The following is a 26,525-nucleotide window of genomic DNA, read 5'->3' as shown; positions in this document are numbered from 1 at the left end:
AAAGAACAATGGAAGGGGTGGATAGATGACCAAATAATCCAGAAAGCAACAATTTTTTTTTTTTAAATTCAGTGTTATAATCTGAACTTAACAGGATATCATCTGCATAGATATGAGCTTTAATAGAGAAACTCTGAATAAGGGTGACTAGCGGGCTAAAGAAGAGATTAAATAGAAATAAGGACAGAACAAATCCTTGAGAAACACAAGTGAGAAAGAAAGGATCTGAAGCAGAAGAGGGAAGGGAAAATAGACATGTGCGATCAGCTTAAAAATATTATAGCAGGCACTTCTCTTATGCATCCCGAACGGGTTTCAGGAAGCCTAAATGGTGAAAGCGGGTCCCGTCGGGTTGATGGCTCCACCTCTTTAAATCAGAGATCATCAAACATATAAACGGCGAGTGACCGACTCACTCGCAAATGCGCAGTAGAGACTTCCCTCTCTGTCCCGCCCCCACGTCAATACGTGATGACGAGGGCGGGACAGAGAGGGAAATCGCGCCGCCGAGGTCGCCGCTACCGTTACCCCCCCACCCGGCCCGGGCCCTCTCTCCGCTACTAAACTTATACATCCATTCACCAGAACGCAGCAAGCACATCAGCTGAGCTGCCGTCGGCCTTCCTTCCCTGCCTGTGTCCCGCCCTCGCTGACGTTACGTCACAGGAGGGCGGGACACAGGCAGAGAAGGAAGGGCCGACTGCATCTCAGCTGATGTGCGTGCTGCGTTCCGGCGAATGGATGTGTAAGTTTAGTAGCGGAGAGAGGGCCCGGGCCGGGTGGAGGGATGGCGGCGACTCTGGAGGTGGGGGAGGGGGGGGAACGGTAGCGGTGGCGACCTCGCGGGGAGGGGGAAGGAAAACCCCAATACCAGCCCGTTTTTACGGGCTCAACGGCTAGTATGACATAAATGAGTCACTGCTAGAGCTCTGGGAGCCTCCTGATCTGCAGAGCTGTGATCTGTAACTCTATAAACCTTGTTATTACAATGGATGCAGTTTGGTTCCTGGAATATGGAATAAAATTACAACTGCAGGCAAATTTCAATTGAAATTTGCCTGCAGGTGTTTAATTTCCTTAAATGCTGTATATTATGTATTTTTTGAACCAGATAAACTGCGTCAGTTTATTGTTTCCAAAGAGAGTGGAGGCGAAAGAGGCCTGGCCGCCCCAGAAGGGAGCTGAAACCGCAAGCTGTGAACGGTCTCTGCCCTCATAGAGTTTTTTTTTTTTCCCTTTTATTATAAAGTAAAAATTCCTTGTGTCTTGACCATATTATTGTGGACTAAGTAACAATATGATTTCTTTCTCCTTGGTGTAAAGGATAAACATTTTCTTATATATTTTCCTGATTTACCTACATTTATATTATGTAAATGTTTATTTTGAAAATAATAAATATAAAAAAAAAAAAAATTACAACTGAAAGAGAAATACCAGAGGTAAAAATCCACAAAAGGTTTTATTTAAAATAATTTTAAGAATTTCACATACATGTAGAAGGCACTGTCTAACCCATGACACTCGAAGAAGCATCAGACACCTAAACCACACTATATACTGCCAAAAATTCAAGAATGGCAGTTATGCACAGAGATCTGTGCAGTCAGGTCAGAAGACGATGTACATGACTGTTAACCCATCTCTTACGTGCCCCAGCAGGTCCGAGAATTGGCCTATGGAATTCCGCAGTGCTCTCCTGATGTGCAAATGAAGATGAAGTTAAAGGCAATTGAGATTGGACTACTGGTTTCTAGCAAGTGTTCTGGGCTAGTGCAACCAAGAAAGCAATAATATATCCCCATAATTAGTGTTTGTAAATCTATCAAATGCCATTTTCATGAGAGGGGGGGGGGGGGGGGGAAACAGGTTTGGCAATCAAGACTAGATTCTGTATAAGCGCAGACAGCCCTCTTGAGACTTGTTCAATATACTTGACTTGATATGGTTGTAATTTCATACTTCTTTCTGAAAAAACATAAAATTATCTGTGATTTCACAAGGAATACAGTGCCGGGTGTTACTGACCCATTTAATTCCTTCTGACTTGTGCTTTAAATAATATAGGGCTTCTTTTACAAAGCCACGCTAGCAATTCCCACATGGCAATTGAGAGGAAGCCCATAGGAACTGAACGGGCTTCCTCGCATTTGCTGCACAGGAAGCACTAGTGTGGCTTTGTAAAAGAAACCCATAGCTCAGTGGTTCCCAAACCTGGTCCTGGAGGCACCCCAGCCAGTCAGGTTTCAGTATACCCACAATGAATATTCATGAGCTAGATTTGCATGCAGTTCCTACGGGCTTCCTCTCAATTGCTAGCGTGGCTTTGTAAAAGAAGTACAAGTCAAAATGAATTAAATGGGTCAGTAACACCTTGTGAAATTACAGATAATTTTACGGAACGTGCTATGGTTTTTCCGAAAGAAGTATGAAATTACAACCATATCAGGTCAAGTGTATTGAACAAGTCTCAAGAGGGCTGTCTGAGCTTATACAGAATCTAGTCTTGATTGCCAAACCTCTTTTTTATTCTCCCCTGAAAATGCCATTTGATAGATTTACAAACACTAATTATGGGGATATATTATTGCTTTCTTGGCTGCACTAGCCCCCCAAAACTTGCTAAAAACCTTGCCTTGCACAGCAGGAGAGCACTGCGGAATCCCATAGCTAATAGTTTTAGTTGCATAGACATCTGTCTTTAGGGGTAAGTTGTAAAAATGAATGCTGAGCTTAACGGCCTGGCCTTCATTGTATATGTGAATATTTTTTTCTAGACAAAAAGACAAGAAACTTTGGAGAGCAGCCTCAAATGCCAAAATGTCAACCGTCTAATCCATAATCTCTGGAATGCACCTGCTTTGCTACTTACTTGGGCATTTGGTCATGCTGGTTTTGTTTGCTTAGTACTTTTTAGGTATTTCCCTAAGCATTGTGCAGAGAACCACCGAGGCTTAGAATACAGAATACATTCACAGGGTAATGTCGGCCAAACTATCCCATGCGTCTCCTCAATCCAATCTAGAGTACGTAACAACATTTCACACACTTTATTCACCCTCGTTTCAGGAACAGCACTGGCCCAGACCATATCTGGGTAAAAAGCAGATCTACACAGTACATTAGACTTGAGTGGTGTCAAGTTGGGCTCTAGAATTATCAGGTCTTGAGACTAGATTGTTTTCCCAGAGTATGGACTTGTTGATTTTAATCAGTAGTACAAAAGTGGAAAGTTTCATAAATGTACAAATCTTAAATAGGCTGTAAGTGTACAACCTATGCCCTTCCATACAGCACTGTATACATCTAGACATATTACAGAGATAAGTAGTAATATATTTTTTTTTAACAAAAGGAAACCGGTTCCACATCTAGTTTTCACCTTTGGTCTTTGTACACGGCCTTGACCAATAGCAGCAGTCCCACCACCAATGAAAAGTGAAGGGCAAGCACATACCTGAAATGTTTCCCTTCCCGAGAGGGAACCAGAGGCAAAAGCAGAAATGACAACTTTTGGAAATGGGGCCAGATCAGCCAGCAGTTCAGCTTTACTCAAGTACTTCCAGTTAATACCAATAAAAACTGGGGAACCAGAATTATTTTGCTGCAGTTTGATGCTGGTTTGGAATGAACTGAGACTGAAAAAAAAATTTACATTCTACTTCTTCACAATACAAAACAAGCGTCAGCATCCCTTTCCTGCTGCCAGAGGACCCTCACAACCACCACCACGTTGGTTCCTTCCCTTCCAGAGAAACCACAGCAGTTGCCCTTCCGAACCCGTGCCAATTATTTTATAGTTTGGTTCCAGTTTAGGCTCAGAGACATTCAGATATTGGTTCAGGAAAAGACGAGTATTAATGCTGGTTTTGGGTTCTGGCCGACCAACTGCAAAGAAAGAATCTGGTACTTAATATTGGAACAAGGCAGCAATCTCTGCCTTCCCTCCTACAAATCCTGTTTTCCAGAAGCAAAGGCACTGGAGCTTTTGAAGGGTGCAGCAACACTGATTCCACATTATATCTGAAAAGACCTTCAAAAGTGAAGCGGCAGTAAGTTTCCTATGAAAAACATAAATCTAAATGTTATGCAGGGCAGCTGCCTTCAATGCCACCAGCTTAGTGTTGATGCTCCGATTATGGATGTCTTGTGTAGCATGTGTCTTTTATATACCTCCATCGATTGACTATTCTCCTTTTGGTTTTTAAGTGCAAGGTGAATTTTAGTGCTCATTAAGTGACATACAAATGTCACCAATCAGAAGTAATAAGGCACCACTCAGTGTAAATTTTCCCACCTAGGTCTGCCAGTGTGGCATGTAGCACCTCCATTACAGATTGATGGGCCCCCCCTTAAGGTTCAAGTATTGGAAGTCCACACCGGCCGCTTCCAGTGCCACTTTAATCCTGACCTTTACCACTCCCTGCTACATGAGTACTAGCTCTTCCTCTCCAATCCTGATCCGTAGCCACTGCTGCTTCTGCAAGGAAATTCATACATTTCTCCCAATACACTTGAATCTTGACCAGCCACACCCCCTCTGTAGCTGAATTCTGACTGTTTCACAAAGCCAACAACCGTTTTTAGCAGTAGTAGGTGTCAGCATGCCACAGGCAACAACGTTATTCCAAGATGAAGCTTGTTGCATCAAATGCTGACGAGGATGTGCTGCAGTTTTACATCCAACACCATTGCACAGCCTCAAATTTATGAATATTTTGCCTCTAGGATCACCAAACCTTATGCACAAATGAGGTGATAATCTGAGACTGGGACAACATGGAATAAAAAAAAGGCATGTGTCGCACTCTTAACCCTAAGTGTATACTGGTTTTGTGATACAAACACCCAACAAGGGCTGGGATTAGGTTCACCAATTTTGCAACTGCAACACAACAGAGACACTTGAACCTTTGTTAAAGATTATTGTTCGAACCTTTCTGCACCCCTAGTCCTTCCCACCACCGAAAAAGTCCACCCATTATTCCAAAAACTATTCAGTTCCTAAAAGACTAAAGTTCTGCCTATGATACTTTTTTGCCTGGAAACACTCCACAATGAGGTTTTAAATTAATCAAACAGCACTTAGGAAGCAGAGTTTGGAATCACATTCATGTAGGTGCAAAATTAATAGCAGCTCTTTACTGCTCTATCTCATCAGACTTGCTCCCTGTCAGTCATTGACAAAAATGCTACAAAGGACAATGTTACTAATATAAAAAAAAAGTGTTCATCAATAAACAGAAAATGATAAATATTGCAACAAAGCTTCAAAAAATACACATTTAGAGCTGCAGTATCCTTTCCTGGTGAGAACACCGCTGGCTCAGCATTGCTGGAAGAAGCCTTGTTGTCACAGAGTGCAGACCTCAGCTAAATCCCAAATCATGACCCTTTGCTAATTTAAGATTATTTCTTGCTTCTGCATATTAAAATTGAAAGAAATCGCGCTGAGAAACCAGGCTAGGACTCAGCCTTGTTTCTTTCCATGATGCTGCTTATGCACGGATCAACTCTGGAGTAAGTTTAGCATTGTAACTTACACACCTCAAAATCTGTTTCCGTCACCTTTTCTGCAGCGCATAACCCTCATGAGGCTAATTCCAAACCCAGCTTTGGCAATGATGAAAAGAAAGGAAGGTAGTGTGATAAGGCAGGTTTCTTGGCCAGGTCATAAGCCTGGATCCACCTGCAATGAGGCACATGAATGCCACCTTTGAGTCTGTAAGTATCCCATCGATTCCATTTTCCTAGCAGTAAACTTTGAGCAGTGGTGCCCCAGAGGAATCAGTCTCTGTGTCCTGGAAAGAATCGTCCTTACCAACTGGAGACTCTGAAAATGAAATGAGAGAGAAAATACAATACCTATGAAGCAAGAGAGAACTGAGAAGATGAAACATCTAGTAACAGGAGACAAGCCTTGTGCACTGTAGTTTCTGAATCCTCCCGTTCATCATATAAACAGAAAATTGTAAAGTTGTTACCTGAGGCACTGTATGGTCGCATTTTCCTTGCTATCATGTCCGATGGAGTTTCGCTAGAAATCTGCATATCTAAATCTAAAAACAGGAGCAACAAGACAGTATACACATCAGGTGGTGTATGGAGCTCACATAATGCCTTTCTAGGAACTAATCTCTATAAAATCTGACAGTGCAACAAAGAAACAATACAGTCCCATAATTATTATTCACAAATCTGTTACCCACAAAATGTGTCCTTAATCAGCATAAGCTTAATATGACTACTTTGAATGTCCTTTAGTCCACAGCTTCCAATCCATCCCATCTTCCCATTGATTTCCCAATATCCCTAAACACCATTGCTCCCCATCCTGCCCTTAATCCACCCTCTATATTTAAAACAAACAAACAAAAAAACCACTAGGGAAGTTAGAACATCCAGTAGGCAGCTAAGAATGAAGTTCTTGAAATGTTTCAATTAAAACTAGCTTAAAAGGTTAAAACTGTACAATAAACATAAAACTCGGAGGAATGTCAATCCAAAACTTAAATATATGGTGTTAGCATGAAGACACGTGACAAAGAAAAAGCCTACGTGTTGGCTATGGTAGCTTTAAGGAAAAACAGTTTTCACATTTTTTTAAACTGGTTCAGAGTTTAACAGGAAGGCTTTTTCTTAGTCTACGATAGCACATTGCTGGGTATAAATGGAAGCAGATAAAATTGAAAGGCTGCATGATCTCATTCTCATTGGCACATACCATCTTGGCTTGTTATGAAGGACTCTATCATGGTTTCATTGCCACTGTCTGGCAAGACTCCCTGGCTGACCTTGTTTTCTCGGCTGTTGATGGCAGGGTTTTTGGAAATATTTGGCCTGGTCCTGCTTTTGCGCGTACTAATACGGATGATGCCACGAACTAGTCGGCATTCTGCGTCCTGCTCATCCAGGTTATAGTCTTGTGTAATGCTGCTAATCAGGTCAGAAATCTTGTTGGTCTTTTCTAGGAATACCATGTCCGTCGTGCATTTGGCCAGCTCATCAATCTGATGTACTGTGAAAAGTTCCGTCAGTTTTCGCAAGATCAGAATATCGATCTCCATGCTGGACATGGAGCCGCTCAACTCGAAATCCAGATCAGACTCGTGAAACGAATAGTACTCTTCAGATCCCCGATGGCTGAGAGGTTTCACCACACTGTCTCTATTGATATTATGCTCTGGCAGTGGCTCTTTGTAACATGACTCTGTTTCAGGAGACTGGTGGCTAGGGCTTATGTTAGAGACTACTGGCATTCCCTTTATTTTTACATCTGTGTAGCTGAAGCTACCGCTCATGTCAGGCTTCTTGCTGTGGTTCTGAGGTGTCTCCTTAGGGGAGATACTGGCAGGACTGATGGGAGGGCGTCCATTTTCTCCAATTTTGACATCATCAGTTGAGCTCTCAGCTGGATGTGCACAGGGCAGATAGTAGTCGGAATCCTTTTGGAATCTATGTCCACAACTCATGATACAGCATAACACAGATTTGTAGGAGCGCCAAGCCTGAGACGGTGTGGAAGAACAGCATGTTGTCTTTTCTGAGGTTCTCTCGGCCGTGCCAGAGATGAAGGTGATCGTCTCGGACTCTTTCTCATCGGAGTCCTTAGGATTGGCTTTCCGGGCTCGACGGTTCTGAGCTTGCTGTGCTGCCAGCCTGCGACTGGTTCTGAGCTCAGGGGTCGACCCCCCAAATACCTCCAAGCTGATGTCAGTTGTGTCAGATAAGTAGCTCTTCTTACGTGTGCCATCCTGGAGAGAGGTGTACGTTCGATGATTGCCACATGATTCCTGGGGGTTGCCTAGGTTCTCATTCAGCATGGCCTACCTAGAAAACAAAAACAAACAACAGATCAAGGAGGATACAGGCAGAACTGCAGTTTTGAGATTATGAGTACATTTTATACCTATATCTTGAAGACCAATAAAGGGGGATTGAGTAATCCAAATTCTGTGTCTGTTTTCTTTATTCCATGGATGTGAAGGATGGCTTCCATTCTGCCCCATTTAGATTTTCTCTACTTTATTGCATAGATGAGCATCCAGATTCCTGTCCTTAAAAACTGACCTCAATCCTTTTCACCTGCCTTATATTTCACTCAGACTCTTAACCCTTAGGTATGGAGGGCAGTGGTAAAAATGTTTCAAGCATGTTCAAGCTCTGCTACTGCATGCTCATTGATGTTTGGTTTAACCCATGGGTGCTCCATGCAAGCTATTCCAACCTTCCAGAAAGCTTGATATTTATTTTATTTATTGCATTTGTACCCCACATTTTCCCACCTTTTTGCAGGCTCAATGTGGCTTACAGAGTATTGTTATGATAAAGTCGTTACATGATTTAAATACAGTCGATCATAAGCTGAGGTATAAGAGGATTTAGATGGAAAGGTGTCAGGTAAGGTCGTGTGAGAGGTGTTTTTGGTTTAAGGAATGATTTGTTTCATTGAGGATGACTCTTGTAGGCTTTGTTGAAGAGATGTGTTACCACTGTGCTTTCAGGTTACCCCAGCTTTCTTGTTAACAGCCTGTTTTGGGCAAGTCGCCCTAGTCTTTCAGAGATCCTGATGCACTTGTACCCTTGCTTTTTATATATATTTAAAAGAAACAGTACATAAACCATTACAACTAAAACTGTTCAATACATTTCAATTGGGTCAATAAGGCATCAAATACAAAATATCGATGTCCGAAATATCATTCTACTCCCCCCCTCCCCATTTATAATCCGTGCCATATTCCTTACCTTTCTCTTCCCCATCTTTGCTAAGATTGTAACCAAAGCTGCTCTGTGCGGGTTACTAGTCTCCAAGGAAGCCCAGTGCTCCCACAGAGCTTCTGTTAAGAGTTGTCACAGATATTCCATGAAGGCTACCCATGCGCTGGTAGTCCAATGCACAATCAATGGCTTATTTCAATCAAATTTATATAAGGTACCACAGTTATACAAAGTATATGATTCTCAGGTACCCAACTGGTACCTGGTAGTCCAATGCAGCCATTACTACTGTTAGGGCTCTAAACTAATCCAATACAGTTGCACATCCACTCTGTCCACTGGCGTGTGTTTTCATCCTCTGCTCAATCATACGAGACTTTAAGCATCCAAGCCCCTTACTTTCTCCTACTCTTCATTGACGCTGTATCTTACCACTGTGCTCTCTCTGACAATACAAACACAACAGATGTAACAAATATTATCAAAAGATTAGCTAACATTAATTAGTAATAACTTACAGTGGAACTGTTCAGTATACAGTATATATTACATTACATCTTAACAACTAGCTAGACATAGTTGAGCATAACTGTTTCTGTAGGGAATAACCAAGTTTTAAGTGAGCGTCTGAAATAAATATCATCTGTTATTAATCGTGTCTCGCAGCACTAAGTTCCACAGTTCCACTCCTTTGCCTGTAATTCATGTAATATGAATTACATATGGACCCGAACTCCATCACTGGGACTTGCATGAGATATTTGCTGAATATACTGGGTGGGAACAAGCTTATCATCGGAAAGGAGGGCTGCCTGGCCTGAAATTGAGAACACTGATACCGAGGATGGCCTGGTCTCTAGCCCTTAACATCTCTATACCTCAACCAAGAGACAGAAAAGGCAGAACAGGAATGATTGGAGGATTTAGGCTGGCAATCGCTGTGGCTTAGATTCCCCCAGATCTTCACCAAAAAGCAACTTGCCTCTAAATGGCAGTTTGACCAGGTAAGACTTGAGGCAGCATCTTTAGACACACTTTTCAACTACAGCAGACGACATGCCATTACAGAGAAAGTTATACAGCAAGCTAGATTGTAAATTGAGTCATAGAACGCATCTGCCATATAAGTTAATCCTGCTTCTAAGAGAAAAACGTAAGAATTACTTGGTTCTTCTGTATCTGACTCTAATGATATGCTCTTTTGATGCTGCAAATAAATTGCAAATAGTAGCTTGAAGGCCAAGGGAAGCAACCTCAAAGGACTGCTTTAAAACTGCTTTGATCTTACAGTCTCAAGTGCTGTACCCGCTTCCACAGGGATAGTAATCTTTTTTGTTACCATAGTCAACAAGGCGTCTACCTTGGGCAATTGCACCTTCTCCTTTTCTTCAGGAATTTACAGGTACAACCATGCCATTGCCCTGCCTACCCTTAGTCCCACATCCGGAGACTGCCACTCAGCTGAAATCAAATCCTGACTAGCATAATGCATAGAAAACACTTTTGAAGGACTCCTGTCCAACCGTAATAGAGGGGCCCTGGGAGGAGGAATTGATGGGTCAGCAACAGTGAGGACCTTTACAGCGTTAGAAGTTAAGAGTTGAAAGCTCCTCTTTATGAAACAAAGAACTTTAGGGTCCTCTCCTTCTTCTGGTAGTACTTTCCCCTCTTCCAGGGGTTCCTGCAGAGAATACCTGGAACAGCTGACATCTGGTTACCCCTCTTTGCACGCATCCAGTATAAGCTCTTGATTTTGGTCTTTAAGTCTCGCCTTCCAACTGCCCCAGATTATTTCTACCACTTTGTCATTCCCTCCGTTCAACAGATGCTAACCTTCTTCAACTGCCTCCTCTCTCTGTTATCAGAACTCATGTGCATCTGCCTTGTTATGCTGGTTTTAAGCTTTGGAATGGTTTGTCCACCCAACTCCGTTCTGAACCCTCTTACACTAAATTCAAATCTTCCTTGAACATTCACTTCTCTCTTGCCTAGTTTGTTCACTCCTGAACCTCGTTCAGACCTCTCCATCAGCATGTCATTATTTTATTGTGAACTACATTGAAGTCATGTTTTTGGCATAAAGCAGTATATCAAGCTTTGTAAAATAAAATAAACAAATGCAATTTGGGAAGAAAAAAAAAAAAAGACTCGGCATCAGCAAGATCTGCCTGATCCAAACAGACTCGTTTAGCAGCTGAAAGTTCAGTAGGAAGAAATGCCGATGACAGCAGACTCTTTCCTTTCTGAGAACACTACCAGAACCCTCATCCACACTCTTATCACCTCTCGCTTAGACTATCACAACTTACTTCTCACAGGCCTCCCACTTAGCCATCTCTCTCCTCTTCAATCTGTTCAAAATTCTGCTGCACGACTAATATTCCGCCAGTGTCGTTATGCCCATATTAGCCCTCTCAAGTCACTTCACTGGCTTCCTATCCGTTTCAGCATACAGTTCAAACTCCTCTTATTGACTTATAAGTGCATTCACTCTGCAGCTCCTCAGTACCTCTCCACTCTCATCTCTCCCTACATTCCTCCCCGGGAACTCTGTTCACTGGGTAAATCTCTCTTATCTGCACCCTTCTTCTCCACTGCTAACTCCAGACTCTGTTCCTTTTATCTTGCTGCACCATATGCCTGGAATAGACTTCCTGAGCCGGTACGTCAAGCGCCATCTCTGGCCGTCTTCAAATCTAGGCTAAAAGCTCACCTTTTTGATGCTGCTTTTAACTCCTAACCCTTATTCACTTGTTCAGAACCCTTATTTTATCATCCTCACTTTAATATTCCCTTATCTCTTGTTTGTCCTGTTTGTCTGTCCTAATTAGATTGTAAGCTCTGTAAAGCAGGGACTGTCTCTTCATGTTCAAGTGTACAGCGCTGCATACGTCTAGTAGCGCTTTAGAAATAAGTAGTAGTAGTATAAGCATGACCCCGCTTCAATAAATATATTTGATGCATCAGCAAAACAAATTTTGGTGTTAAAACACTGGCAGCCCAAGGCAGCCTCTGACTGACTCGGAGGATGTGAAAGTGCCTCTCCAGAAACAGCAGGAGCAGAGGGAAATCACTACCATGAAGTCAAGACCCCAAAATGGCCACCAATCCTGTGGTTTCTTGATGAGAACTGTGGCAGAGTGTGGAGAAGCCAGCACTGGCATCAATGGTGGAGGCTGAATAAAAGCTCCCAAGTTCCCTCCCCAAGACCGAATGCTATGTTAACTGTCCCTGAGAGGCTCTAACAAGCACTGAATTTCCCTGAAGAACAGTGGGGCCTGCAACACCGCTCAACTGCTTCAGTCGAGGCCTCCATTAGTAGCAAGTCAGACAAACCAAATGCTGCTGCAATAGGCAGAGACACTGGGCAGTGAATCAAATCAATTCATGTATACCCGCTAATATCCCCTTCCAAGGTTCAGTGACGTTTACAATCTGGATGATACAGAAGCCGATAATGTTAGTGTGAGGTATGAGAACTGTCATGGTTGCCCTTATGCTATTTCATGCATCCACTACCCTCTTGATAAACAAGTAGTTTCTAAGTTTCTTTCATACCCTCATCTCAAACTTGATATTATAACCTCTTGTCCTTGAACTTCCTTTTCTATTGCAAATTTCAACTTCCTGTACCTTTACTGAAGCCATCAAGTACTTGAAAGTTTTTATGCCCCATCCTCTCTCTCTTTCATGCAGTGAGTATATTTTTGCATGCACATATTTTATGGATTGACATACGTTAACTCAAGGAAATCTGGGAGGTGACTAATTACTTTTTGTAATAAATTTTTAAAAAATAACAAAATGTCTTTAGCTTTTTTTTTTTTTTAGTCTTGTGTCACTCTAGTAGACCTTTTATGAATCCCAATGCCCTTATGAAGATACACTCTTCAGATATGAACACAAGACTCATGCTTGGATCTCACCTTACAAAGAAAAGTTCTCCTTATTCCTACTGATAATACTTCTACTTGAGTGAATGAGCACTAGGGCTGTGCATTTGTCTGAAATATGGGCCATGTCATGACATACCCCATGTCCTTTTTAAATGAAAATGGCAGGGAAATAAAACAAAAGTTTTTTTCCTCATGTCAACAGTGCAAAATCCCATAAACGGCACATGAAACGAAACAAAATGAAAAGTTTTGGCCTTCGCACCTCTACTATTAGCTATCCCAATAGCTTTACTATCTTGACCAACCACCTTCAGCTCATCTGAGATGATTACACCTAGATTCCTTTTGTTTAAATCTTTCTAGCTAATATATGGATTTTTGTCTCCCAAAGGCATAATTTTCCACTGTTTATTCCATTTGATACACTGCCTTTTTGAGGTCAAAACAAGGTGGTTTACAAATCAAATCAGAAACTGTAAAGGAATTTCATTTTATTGGACAAGAAAACCAAAAAATGAAGGAAACAAAAGGTGAGGGGCAGAGAAGCATGAAAGGAGAGGGGAATGCAGAGCCATCCCTTGCATGCCATCTCCAAAGGCTCATCTGAAGAGGTGAGTTCTTAAGGCTGCCTTGAACTTGGCAAAAGATGGGTCAAATTGGAGCGAGGGTAGCAAGAGATTCCATAAAGTAATGACTATTAGAACTGTCCAGCCATCAAAACAACCAACAGACTGGTTTCTGATTTATTAGAAGGAAAACTGTACACATTATGCAGTAAAGAAACTTGCAAGACTCTCTGTGGGAAGTGGACACTAATAGATCTGTCAAGTTAAGCCTCATTTTCCCAACCCTGGACCATTCTTCCAGGTATTTTTTTTTCCAAGCTGCGTTTTATGTCTACCACTCTTCCAACTTGGTTGCAGAAAAGAAAAGTCAAGGGTTCAAAATATGAACAAGAAGAGGTGCAATCTTGTAACAGTTAACAAGGGCTCAAACTAGGTGAAACTCAGAAAAAGATATTGTCAACCAGAAGCAGAAAACATTCAGAGTGGTAATTGTTCTAAACTTGTGCCACCAGCTACACATTGCTCATGAGGATATTCAATATGAAACTGTTATTTAATTTAACAACAGCATTTGTGAATCATCAGATACACCCCAAATTAATCACATTCCATATGCATGCAGTTTCAGATGCGGGCACTTTTTGATGGCTCAGAGCTGTGCATAGAAGAGGAATTCTGTCTTTCTGGAATGATACTGGTGAATGGAGGGGGTGGTAGATCAGTAATGGGCAGAGACCTATGATCATACATAAAAGTTAGAGGAGTTAAAAAGTTTGTGTAACGTGCTGGTTCACATTTCATCGTGTAAAACGTCACTTATTTCTGTGGAGGAACAAACTGATTTAATTGGGAAGGGAGTTTGCATTTCACAACTTGAGTCCATAAAGCTAAGCTGCCACCTTCTTTTTTTGTGTGGTTCGACTGAAAATGGTCCCAATTCTATAATAAATAAGCACAACCTGACATCTAAGGCTTGTGACATTCTGTGTTCTTTGGCTGAGCCCATCCAATTTTGTCTCAGAGGACTGATCTTTCCAGCAATTCTGGAATTTTCATATACTGTTTTATCATCTCACAACAAGCTTTAGTGTTATCCGGATCTCCCACTGTGGCTCCTGATAGCTCAAATCACTTTATGGCTGTTCGGTGCTCGACTTGCCTTGGGCTGAACCATGGAAGGCCTGCAATTAATACTGTTTTTCTCTGTTTTGTGAGCCACCGTTCTTTCAGATTACAAAGCTGTACAATATTCAATAAAAATTATCCTTCCTATGTTTCTAATAAAAGCAGCACAGAGGAGATCGGATAGGTATACCCCGCTGTCCTCCTTTCCTCGGTTCAGGGTCACAAATGATGGCAGTTTGGGTCTGTGGGAGATAATCTGCCTGCTACTTGCATTTCTAATGATCACCACACATCACGCTCCCATGGTAGATACTTATCCAGATGACCTGAGTCAGTGCCCAAAGCCCAATGAGAAAGCCTAGCTTACACTAGCCACTATGCAATGGCATAACGAGGGCATCACTCACAGCATATGGAATGAGAGACAGAGGAAATGGTCCAAGTTTGTAAGTTTCACAAACAAGAAACTGGATGTCATAAGGATTTATTTTTAACCTGGCAATTTCTTCCTGCTCCTCTGGGCTTCCAGATCAACTGGAACCAAAGCCTTAGGTCATAATTACCTTGGGATCTTTCTCCTATTATGTAGCAACTCCTGACTAGAATTAGTTTTGTCCAGTTTCTGCTGTGACAGTCCTCAACCAAAAGCCATGAACCAGGGCTCCCTTTTAGGGTCCATAAATATAGGGTTCCATATCAAGACCAAACACCAATCATAGGCACAGACCAGTTAAAGGATATTTAAAACCTTCAACAGTATACCACAAACAATATGTTATAAATATTGTCGCTATGCTCATCTCAGCCCTCTCCTGAAGTCACTTCACTGGCTCCCTATCCGTTTCCGTATACAATTCAAGCTCCTCTTATTGACCTATAAGTGCATTCACTCTGAAGCCCCTCACTACCTCTCCACCCTCATCTCTCCCTACACTCCTTCCCAGGAACACCGTTCACTAGGTAAACCTCTCCTAACTGCACCCTTCCCCTCCACCGCTAACTCCAGACTCCGTTCCTTTTATCTTGCTGCACCTTATGCCTGGAATAGACTTCCTGAGCCGCTACGTCAAGCTCCATCTATGGCCGCCTTCAAATCCGGGCTAAAGGCCCACCTGTTTGATGTTGCTTTTGACTCCTAACTTTTCACTTGTTCGTAACCTTTATCTTGTCTTCCTCTCTTCAATAGTCCCTTATCCCTATGTGTCCTGTCTGTCCTGAATTAGACTAAGCTCTCTTGAGCAGGGACTGTCTATTCTTCATGTTCAATTGGGAAGCACTGCGTACAACTGGTAGCGCTATAGAAATTATTTGTAGTAGCAGTAGTAATATAAAATCATTAACCAACTAGCTGACGTTTCAACGACTGCCTGCATCAGGGATAGAGTACAGTAATAAAAGCATAGATAGCTTTGAAAGAAAAGGGGGGGGGGGGGTAATGGGTTTTTTAAAATGTTTGTTCAAAGCACAACGTTATTAGATTGCCTGAACAATTGGTCCCATTATCGCAGGCACTAGGCTTGATGGGGAAAATTGGTGTACAAGGCAACCCACAGCATAGGGAGGCAGTTATATTTGAAAGTGACGGTGCTATGTAGGATATTTGGGCCTCATGCAAGTCTCTTGTGTTATTGCGAAGTTGACAGTGATTATTGATGTTCATTTTAAACTCAGGTTTACTGATTTTAAACTTGGGCTTCTGATCTTTAATTCAGATGATGGCTTTAAAATTGTTATCCTGGCTTTGTATGTCTTTTTCGTATCGTTTGATATTTTGGTTAAAATGTTGGCGGTTTGCTGCATCCCTTCCATTACTCACCAGATGTGAAAAGATAACTAGGGCTTGAAGGAGATACACCAGACTGTTCTTAGTTATTATATGCTCCGAAGCCATTCATGAACTGGTTCTCCTTTCTTTTAGGTTGCTGATAGACTAGTGATTATCTTTAGATGTGGTGGAAGGATAGATATCTTCGTCTATATTAATACTCAATATTCCTGATACAGATAGTCACCAAAACATACCAGGTAGTTGCCTGAAGTAGTATGATGCCTTGATTATTCAAGGAAAATATTTAAAATCTAATAGTAGTAAAAACAACGAACTGGCCTATACCTACAACTGGTTTTGTTTTCCCTGTAGCAGTTTTGGTCTTGGTTTATTTGTGCAGTAGGATCTGCTTGTTTTGTTTCCCAGGACCAGGTTAACACACTAAGAAAGACAACTTTTTTTAAAACTTTGATTACGACGATATTTCTTTTAGACCAATGGTTCAAACGTTAGTAATAACACAACAGGACTACTATAATGTTTTATACCTTGGATATACAGATGGTCCAAGAAACAAAACTGCAAACAAATCAAAATACGGCTGCGGAGCCCACAAACGTGAGAGCCATTCCACTGACTTCCAATAGAAGCTAGATCTGTCTTTAAGCTGTGTATTTTTAAATTTCAAATATTTCATGGACTGGCTCCACCTTCTATGACAACTTTATTAAATTATTCTCATCTATGCTGCACTTTACGAAGTTCAGATCAATTGATGCTTAATTTTCCCTCAATTAAAGGTGTAGATTTAAAAGAAAAATACTCTCTTCTACCTTTTCGTATCAAGCAGCCGTAAGATGGAATTCTTTACTACTACTAATAAAATATGAACTAACTATATGCAGCTGAAGTCTTTTCCCTTTTAAAGAAATGTCTTAATTAATATAATCTCTAAGATTTAAATGTCCACATGTTGTATTGGTGGTTTTGATGTTCATAAACCATTCTGAACCAATAGAGTTTTAAATTTACTGCTTTGCAGCTTCACTGCATGCCCCCTAGTCCTAGTATTTTTGGAAAGAGTAAACAAGCGATTCACATCTACCCGTTCCACTCCACTCATTATTGTATAGACCTCTATCATATCTCCCCTCAGCTGTTTTTTCTCCAAGCTGAAGAGCCCCAGCCACTTTAGCCTTTCCTCATAGGGAAGTTGTCCCATCCCTTTATCATTTTTGTCGCCCTTCTCGGTACCTTTTCTAATTCCACTATATCTTTTTTGAGATGCGGTGACCAGAATTGCACACAGTATTCAAGGTGCAGTCACACCATAGAGTGATACAAAGGCATTATAACATCCTCATTTTTGTTTTACTACTACTACTTAACATTTCTAGAGCGCTACTAGGGTTACGCAGCGCTGTACAATTTAACAAAGAGAGACAGTCCCTGCTCAAAGAGCTTACAATTTGTTTTCCATTCCTTTTCTAACAATTCCTAAAATTCTATTTGCTTTCTTACCCGCTGCTGCACAGTGAGCAGAGGGGCTCAACATATCATCAATGACACCTAGATCCCTTTCCTGGTCGGTGGCTCCTAATGTGGAACCTTGGATCACATAGCTATAGTTCGGGTTCGTCTTTGCTCACATTAAACGTCATCTGCCATTTAGCCGCCCAGTCTCCCAGTCTTGTAAGGTCCTCTTGTAATTTTTCACAATCCTCTTGTGATTTAACAACTTTGAATAACTTAGTGTCATCAGCAAATTCAATTACCTCACTAGTTACTTTCAGCTCTAGTTCATTTAAAAATATGTTAAAAAGCAGCAGTCCCAGCACAGACCCCTGCGGAACCCCACTATCTACCCTTCTTCACTACTCTTCCGTTGACTGTGTCACATGAACTTTGTCTTACCACAACATCACATTGTATTTGTTCTCACCGGAGTTGCGAATGCCTCTCCGGTACCATGTAAGCCATATTGAGCCTGCAAATAGGTGGGAAAATGTGGGATACAAATGTAACAAAAGAATACATAAAAATAAATTACTGGGTGACTGCAGTACATAAAACTTGTATTGTATTCCATTCCAGCCACTAGGTGTCTCTACTGCATTCCACATGTGCTGTGAATGCTGCCCCTACAGCACCTCCAGCCCTGGCTTACCCAGTAAGTGGAGGAGCAGAGTTGGGGAATCAAACCCAGGTTCCTACCATGTCTGACCAGATTTTCTGCTTTTAATTCTGGATGCCCAACCTTGCGACTGTCTAGAGCACAAGAAAATACAGCTTGCCAATTATGTATTTTATAAGCAAAATACTGCTGTAGAGTAAATAAAACAGACCATAAAGCTGTTATAATTTAACCCAGTCACATCGAAACCTTTCCTCAGACAGAATGATCTAGTTTTTATATTAGAGAATAAGTCGGTGAAATATTAAAAACTTGTGGGCTCTAATCCCAAAAATAACAAGAGACAGGAGGTCCCAGTTAGCTGTGGAATAACAGTTATTTTAGCCTTACAACCCCAACAAACAAGCACACACACATACACATCATCTTCTACAAAATGCCAGAAATAATCTGCCATGACACATCCCCAGGGTTAGCTGAATACTTAAGCACTTGTACACCTTGAAACTGTGTGGTTATAAAGTTCTGTATAAAGCATACTATTATCCTTTTTTATTCTGCTGTATTACTTACAGCACATTTCCAAGTGCACCTTTTGCTTTCAAAAGTGTGCAAAAAAATAAATAATGGGTCTTGATAATAAAAATTAAAAAGAAAAAGAAGAATCTAGTCAGCAATTAAATTGTCAAACCCAATACGCCTCGCTGGGCAGACTGGATGGATCATGCAAGTCCTCCTTCTGCTGTCATACTGTTATTTGAATGTTCTTCCGTGCTATCATGGTATTGCACTGACGTTTATCATAATTCTGTCAAATGGTTGTTCTGTAGTACTGTTAAATGTGTATATTTTTGATACTGTTTCATTGTAGTCCTATTATTAGGTTTCAATTTGCTGTTTCCAACTTTACCTTATTTATTGTATTTATGTTTATATTTGGTCATTTTACTATTAAACTATTAACAAAATTGAAAGTTTTATATTAAACTGTACCTGCTGTACACCACCTTGGGTGAATCTCTTCTTAAAGGCGTTTAATAAATCCCAATAAATAAGAAATAAAATAAACATATACCTTGTTCTCTCCAGTTCAGTTCAGGTAATAAACAGAAATAAAACAAAACATAAAAAATGAAAATAAGCTACTTTTCTTATTGGACCCACTTAATACATTTTTTTGATTAGCTTTCAAAGGTAACCCTTCAGATCAGAACATGTTTCTTATGTAATACCTTTAAAAGTGGATTAACACAGGTACCACACCACTTGTTTCAGTTCGAAATTTTCATTCATGCATTTCATTTTGAAACACACCTCCTATCTCATTTTGTATGCGTCTTATTTGTAACTGGAAGGAAGTACGGCTTACTAAAAAAACTGCAATCTGGATTCTAAGCAGAACAAGCCCTGCAAATTAAGTTCCACTGATAAAAAAACAAACACAGAAAAAAACCATCCAAGCAGAGGGCAACCCACATCCACCTTTCCACCCAAACCTATTAAAATATTCAAAACATTATAATTTATTTTATTTGTTACATTTGTATCCCACATTTTCCCCACCTATTTGCAGGCTCAGTGTGGCTTACATAGTACCGTAAAGGCGTTAGCCAAGTCCGGTAAAGAAACAAATAGAAGGTGATGTTATGGTCGAATAAAGGTATGTGTATTTAGGCACAATGGGGATCAAAGAGAGGAAAGGTTATATAGTGTCCATTGTGAGCTTTGGTTTTGCTGTATTGCAGAGTGTAGGCATTTATGTTGGGTCCGTGGGGTATGCCTTTTTGAACAGGTTGGTTTTTAGTGATTTCCTGAAGTCTAGGTGGTCGCAGGTTGTTTTCACAGCTTTTGGCAGTGCGTTCCATAGTTGTGTGCTTATATAGGAGAAGCTGGATGCATAAGTCTTGGTTTGATTTCTTAAACGTGTCAGAGGTAGATCTCTTATCAACACTTTATTCCATTTTTACATATTTGGCTAGGAAGACTGTACACATAAGCAGCATTATTTGGTGACATGTTTTAGTAACATGCACTTAAAAGCAAACTGCAATTTAACCCATTAGTGCCCAATGTTCCCATACTAAGCCATATGGGAATGTTTGGCCCTAATGGGTTAATAAACAAGGGGGAGACCTGGGGAAACTCAGTTCAAATCCTACTGTTGCGCCATGTGATTTTAGGCAAGTCACTTAACTTTCCATTACCTCAGGTATAAATTTACACTATAAGCTCTCCAGGGATGGGAATACCCATTGTGCCTGAATGCAACTCACCTTGAGCTACTACTGAAAAATGGCATGAGTTAAATCCAAAATGCATTCCCCCTCCCCCCGAACAACTTCTCTATCCTTAAGCCAAGAGAAACTGGAGAACAGAGAAGTTTGCTAGTCTTACACTTTTGATGATCCACTGCATTCCTTCTCTTCTTTTAGCACATCCTTACAACACTTCCTAGCTCCTTTTTTTTGTGTGTGTGTGCAAATGCACCAGCTGATCTTGGCAGTAGTGATAAAGTGGTGTGCTAAGTACAAACAACAGTAAAATTCAATGGACTGGACAGCCATGGTGCAGATCTCATAACTAGGGCCAACCTGAAACTTTTCGCTGCCTTATACAATCCCCCCCCCAGCCCTCTTCTATGGCATCAGTATGATGGAGTTTTTGAAAGCTTTGATACTTCATGATAAATCCTAGGGCTATCAGGACCCCCCCCCCCCCCTCCCCAGAAGCTTTAAAGTTCAAAATGCTTTCACAAGCCTCTCAATCTGCCGTGGTTTTTGTGTCTAAGAAAACAAACGGGAAACGTGTTGACAACAATGCCCCAACCCAATCTCGCCAACTTCCACCCCCAATTCTGTTCTGACTTAAATACCAACCTCCCATCCTTCTCTTTCCATCTCTCCTTAATTTTATCCCTCCTTACCCTGTCTCCCAAATTACACTATCCTATCCTGTCTACCCTCTTTTATCCTAGTCATATATTATCTAGCTCAACTTATCACACACTGCTAAGCCCAACTTTACATTGTTTTACTACTGTTTTATTACAATTCTATTAACTTTGTATTTCAAATTACTATGTGAGCCTGCATTGTGTGGGAAAGCACAGGGTACAAAGGCAATAATAACATGGCCTACTGTAATGGTGCAATGGGATTGAAACCCAAAACAATTCCCATTTTTTTGGCACTGGGATCTCTGTAGGCTGCGAAGGGGGAGGATCAACCGGGCCAGGCCCTACCGACTTTTCTGCCACAGAGGAAGGAGTGAGGGCAGAGCAGCGTTAAAACGAGAGCGCTTTCCCCCCCTTTTCCAACTGTTACCTCTCTGCAGTTGCCAGTCAGCCACCGTTCCCCCTCCTCGCTCCCTCCTTGCCTCGGCATTCAGCTCCCGCGACTACCGCCGCGGACAAGGAGAAGAATGTGTGGGCCGAAACGCAGCCTGCTTCCGCGCACGCGCAAACGTCACAGCCTGACCTGCTGCTGTAAAGCGACCGCCGCTACTTCCGGTTCCGAAACGCAGCCTGCTTCCGCGCACGCGCAAACGTCACAGCCTGACCTGCTGCTGTAAAGCGACCGCCGCTACTTCCGGTTCCGAAACGCAGCCTGCTTCCGCGCACGCGCAAACGTCACAGCCTGACCTCCTGCTGTAAAGCGACCGCCGCTACTTCCGGTTCCGGTCGCAGCCATAGACTATTGAACCTCCTTGGTTGTCCCCGCCCCCTCCCTCATTAACAATACTGTTCGCCCCTATTCATGGCCTTTCCGATTATATGGGAACCTCAAAATTATTCATAAATAAAGAAAAGAAAAGAATGCAGCTAAATATAATACAGCACTCAAAAAGGCAGCAAAGTAGAAAAATACATATAGTCAAGTCCACGATTTTAAATGCTTGCCCCATTAAAAACCAGGAGCAGCACCATCATGTAAACACTTTAAAGCATTGTTTTTAATAGGGTAAGCATTTGAAATCATTTTTGATGTGCAAGATTGTGCATTTGACTGTATCTATTTATGCATTTTTCTATTTTGCAGCCGTTTTTAGTGATGTATTATATTTTTCCCCATTTCTGCTATATCAATCTATATACTTTTTTTTTTTTGTAAAAGAATCATTTTGAGGTTCCCATATAATCATCTTGTATGTCAGACCTGGCAAAACTGGTGACGGAACTAAGGGCTGTTTTTACCAGAGCTGTGGAGTTGGTACACCAAACCTTTCACTCTGACTCCAACTCAATTTTTTACTGTCTGACTCCAACTTCTACTATGTGTAGTAAATCTATGAGAAATTAGATTAATTACAGAAACATAGTCTTAATTTTGTACATAAAGAAATATCCTAAGAATCCTGTTTACTATAAAGCGTTATAGGCGCATTACCGTTTTAAACACGCGTTAACTATGTGCGTGCCTACAATATCCCCTATAGGCGCCTACATGATTAGCGCTTGCGCTAAGTGTAGGTGCACTAAAAACACTAACGCACCTTAGTAAACAGGGCCCAAATACATTACAATAAGTTACAAAGTAACCTATATCTTCATGGTAACTATCAAAAATTTTACATTATTGTAATATGTCCAGCTCAAGTCCACAAATTAGGGAATTGAATAGCACACAGGATACGTTTTTAAATAAATCTTTGAAGAATTTGTCCTCAAAAATAAATAATCGCCTCAGTCAGATCCTCCCTCATGGACGTCCTCAAATCTGTGAACAACCTCTCAACACTAACTTGGGCTGGTGGTAAAGCAATAATCACCAAAGCGACATCTCTAACAATTTCAAGATATTATGGATGATCATTTAAATTTGAAATCCTCTCTTCCCTCTTTCCTTACTTGGCTTCTTTTTGAAAGGTATTTAGTACATCCTATATCGCAGCAGCCCGGTGGTAACTTCCACCCCCAGCACGCCGTCATATCCAGCACTACGAAAATATATTTATTTTTGCACTGCCAGGTTAGTGCGGGAGCCCTTACCGCTACCTCAATGGGTAGCAGTAAAGGCTCCCCCCCCCCACTCGAAATGGTGGCAAGTGCTTTACTTGGCACACAGCTATTTCCTGTAGAAAAGAAAGACTACCCTTTTACCAGCTGTGGTAAAAGGGGGCCTCGGCATGCATCAAAAACTCACGCTGATGCCAGCACAGACCCCCTTTTGCCGCAGCTTGGTAAAAGGGGCCCTCAAATTTTACTTCTCAAACCAATTGAAAGCTCTCTATGATTTACCAATTTGGAATAATCCTCTAATATTTATTTATTTTATTTATTTATGTTGATTTATATACCGTGTCTTGTTGCAACTGCAAAACAGAACGGTTTACATATATATAAAAAAATTGGTATATACAAATAAACAAACATAGGAATTCCATTCGTGACAGGAAAGCACAGCAATCAAGATAGACTACATAATAAATCAATACAAATTAAAAATCTAGTATACAATTAAGCTATCCCATTTTTCTTTGTCTTTTTGACCTTATCTCATTATGCCAAGTTCTGTTCTACATAGCTTATAAAGAGAAAGGTTTTCAGAAGTTTTCGGTAATGGAGATAAGATTTCTCTAGTCTGATCTCCTTTGGAAGGCTATTCCAAAGAGAGGGTGACAGGTAGAAAAAAGCCGATCTCCGTGTAGATTCCCACCTAGCCTTAGTAAGAGGGGGAATGACTAACCTGTTATCTGTTAGGGATCTGAGAGTTCGCATAGCGGTGTAGGGGATTGTTAAATTCGACAAGTAGCTGGGGTTTAATGTGTGAAAGGCTTTGTGTGTAAGGACAAGAGCCTTAAACTTTATTCTTGCTTCAACCGGGAGCCAGTGCAGATGATGCAATAAAGGTGTTGCTCGATCATCCCTCCGGGCCCTACAGATCATACGTGCTGCTGTATTTTGAATTCTTTGTAATCGCTTTAAATTTGCTTGGGTAATCCCTGCATATATAATGTTACAATAGTCTAAACGTGAAGTAATATATGCAGATGTCAGCGTTTTGAGAGAGCCCTTACTTATTGAATTTCTGACTGACCGAAGCCGTCTCAGATGAAAGAAAGATTTTTTCACTACATCGGATACTTGTTCCTCAAAGGTCAATGCGGAATCAATAATGACCCCGAGATATCTAAAAGACTTAACTGTTGGAATATTCTGACCAAATAGCACAGGTACTACAGAGGGATATGTGCCTTGCCCTACTATCCAAGATGTTGTAGTCTTATCCGGGTTCAGTACCAGCTGATGTGTAGTTAACCAGTCTGCTACTCTATCCAAGCATACTTGAATGGGTGTAAGATCTATGTTCAATGGTCTAACATAATAAAGACTAATAACAAGCCATTTGATTGGCCTCTTTGGCATAAGGAAAATAATTTATGGCTTTCTTCTCAATTAATATCTAGTGGAAAATTTAAATCATTTGCACAATTGCAACGAGAATTGTCCGTCCCTGACTCTCAATTTTTCAACTGGCACATATTACAAAAGGCTATACGTCATACTAACTTGAATATTAAAGTTTTACTTCCTTCTCTTCCCTTTCAATCTATTCTTGTCTCTCACCACTCTGGTAAATATTCTGCCTCAATATTTTATAAGATTGATTTCAAACTCACTCTAAACCATTATGCGCTTTTTCACAGAAAGCTTGGGAAACTGATTCAAGTGAACATTGTCAGATAGACAATACTTCTTCTCTGGCTTCATGGCCCCAGGCCTTCTTTCTCTTCCTCCATCACTCAACCTATTTTCTTCCTTCAACATAGAGCGTTATGGACCCCTATTAAATCATTTAAAAGCAAATTTTCCGCTACCAATTTATGTTGGTCCTGTTCCAAACAAAAGGATTTTTTTATTGCAACAATGTCAACACCTTTTGGCTTGATATTGGTCCAGAATGCAGGAAATTATAGTTTTCAGAACCCTTGGCTTTTAAATCTCTTGTAATGTTATCTCTCAGATGAAGAAGCCTCTCTGTTTGTTTTTCTTATCTCCATAGGTCTAAAATTGGTTATTCAACATTGGAAAGATAATTCTAACTTATCCATTTTTTTAAATGGTGGAATTCTGTACTATTGTTTAGGAAATATGAAGACATTTCTTTAAAGTTAATTTCCCCAACTTGTAAGCATAAGTGTAAATGGCTTAAGTTTGATCATTATTTATCTAATTACTCAGGGGGTCTTTTACTAAAGGTTAGTTCAAGTTATCTGCAGCAGGTCCCATTTTATTCTTATGGGCCTTGCTGCAGATAACTCGAGCTAATCAAACATATAAACGGCAAGTGACCGACTCACCTGCAAATGCGCAGTAGAGACTTCCCTCTCTGTCCCGCCCTCGCGTCAAGACGTGATGACGTCAGAGGGCGGAACAGAGAGGGAAACGGAGTCGGAGTCACTGTCGGATGCTGCCGCCTGGAAACGAACATCGCGTGCACCAAACTCCACTCTCCCCCCCCATCCCCGCCGCCGCTCCCGCCTTCCTCCGCATCGGGCCCCCTGCACTGACCCGACAGCGCCTCTCACCTCCGTGTGGAAGCACTGCATGCAGCAGCAGAGCGATCTGCTGCTGCCTGCAGCGCTTTCTCACGGAGGTGAGAGGCGCTGACAGGTCAGTGCAGGGGGCCCGGCACGGAGGGGGGAGGGAGCGGTGGCGAGGAGGGTAGCTGGAAATCTCGCCCGTTTTTACGGGCTTAACGGCTAGTCTTTAGTAAAAGGCCCCCTCAGCAATCTCCAGTGTACCATAAGAATGTTTCCTCTCATCTGCTTTTTTCTGCTTATTTCTTCTCCTGTTTTATGCTTCATGTTCGAAGCATTTTGCTCCTTATTATATACATACATAACATGTTAATAACTAATATAAATTGGCTCTGTATGATTTTCTTTTATTGTAATGTTAAATAACCTTAATAAAGATGATTAAAAAAAGGAACGGCAATTAATTAATGACATTTGTACCCTGCATTTTCTCAAAAAAGGTTAGGTTCAATGCAATTCAATAGGAATATTATGGGCACCTACACAGCACGTGCTAAAACACTAACATTCCTCTAATGTGGATTAGTAAACGGGGCCCTCAATACAAGAATACAACTATTAAAAAATTATTCTCATATTAGCTGAACACAGATCTAAAGAAGTGGGCTTTAAATAAACTTATAATCGACTGAGTGTCTGATATATTTGGGTAATGAGTTCCAGAGTTTTGTACTTTGGTAAGAAAAATTAGCACTATGGATAGTTTTGTAGGTTACGTTTTTACAACTTGTGAAATGTTAATATGAGATATTCTCTAGATGATGATGTGGCATTTC

General features: G+C 41.1%; 1 protein-coding gene across 1 annotated transcript; it reads right to left on the bottom strand.

The window, feature by feature from the left end:
• Positions 1–3,650: 3,650 nt before the first annotated feature.
• KDF1 (keratinocyte differentiation factor 1) lies at positions 3,651–21,667 on the bottom strand. Its single transcript, XM_030218195.1, has 4 exons — positions 21,534–21,667; positions 6,725–7,830; positions 5,985–6,059; positions 3,651–5,833 (listed from the first exon to the last, which is right to left on the bottom strand). The coding sequence occupies exons 2-4, from the start codon at positions 7,821–7,823 to the stop codon at positions 5,751–5,753; spliced, it is 1,257 nt and encodes a 418-aa protein (XP_030074055.1). The 5' UTR covers positions 7,824–7,830; positions 21,534–21,667; the 3' UTR covers positions 3,651–5,750.
• Between the last annotated feature and the right edge of the window lie 4,858 nt (positions 21,668–26,525).

This window comes from Microcaecilia unicolor, chromosome 11 (assembly GCF_901765095.1).
Source record: "Microcaecilia unicolor chromosome 11, aMicUni1.1, whole genome shotgun sequence".
NCBI classification, from domain to species: domain Eukaryota; kingdom Metazoa; phylum Chordata; class Amphibia; order Gymnophiona; family Siphonopidae; genus Microcaecilia; species Microcaecilia unicolor.
This window is presented reverse-complemented; position numbering and strand designations above follow the sequence as displayed.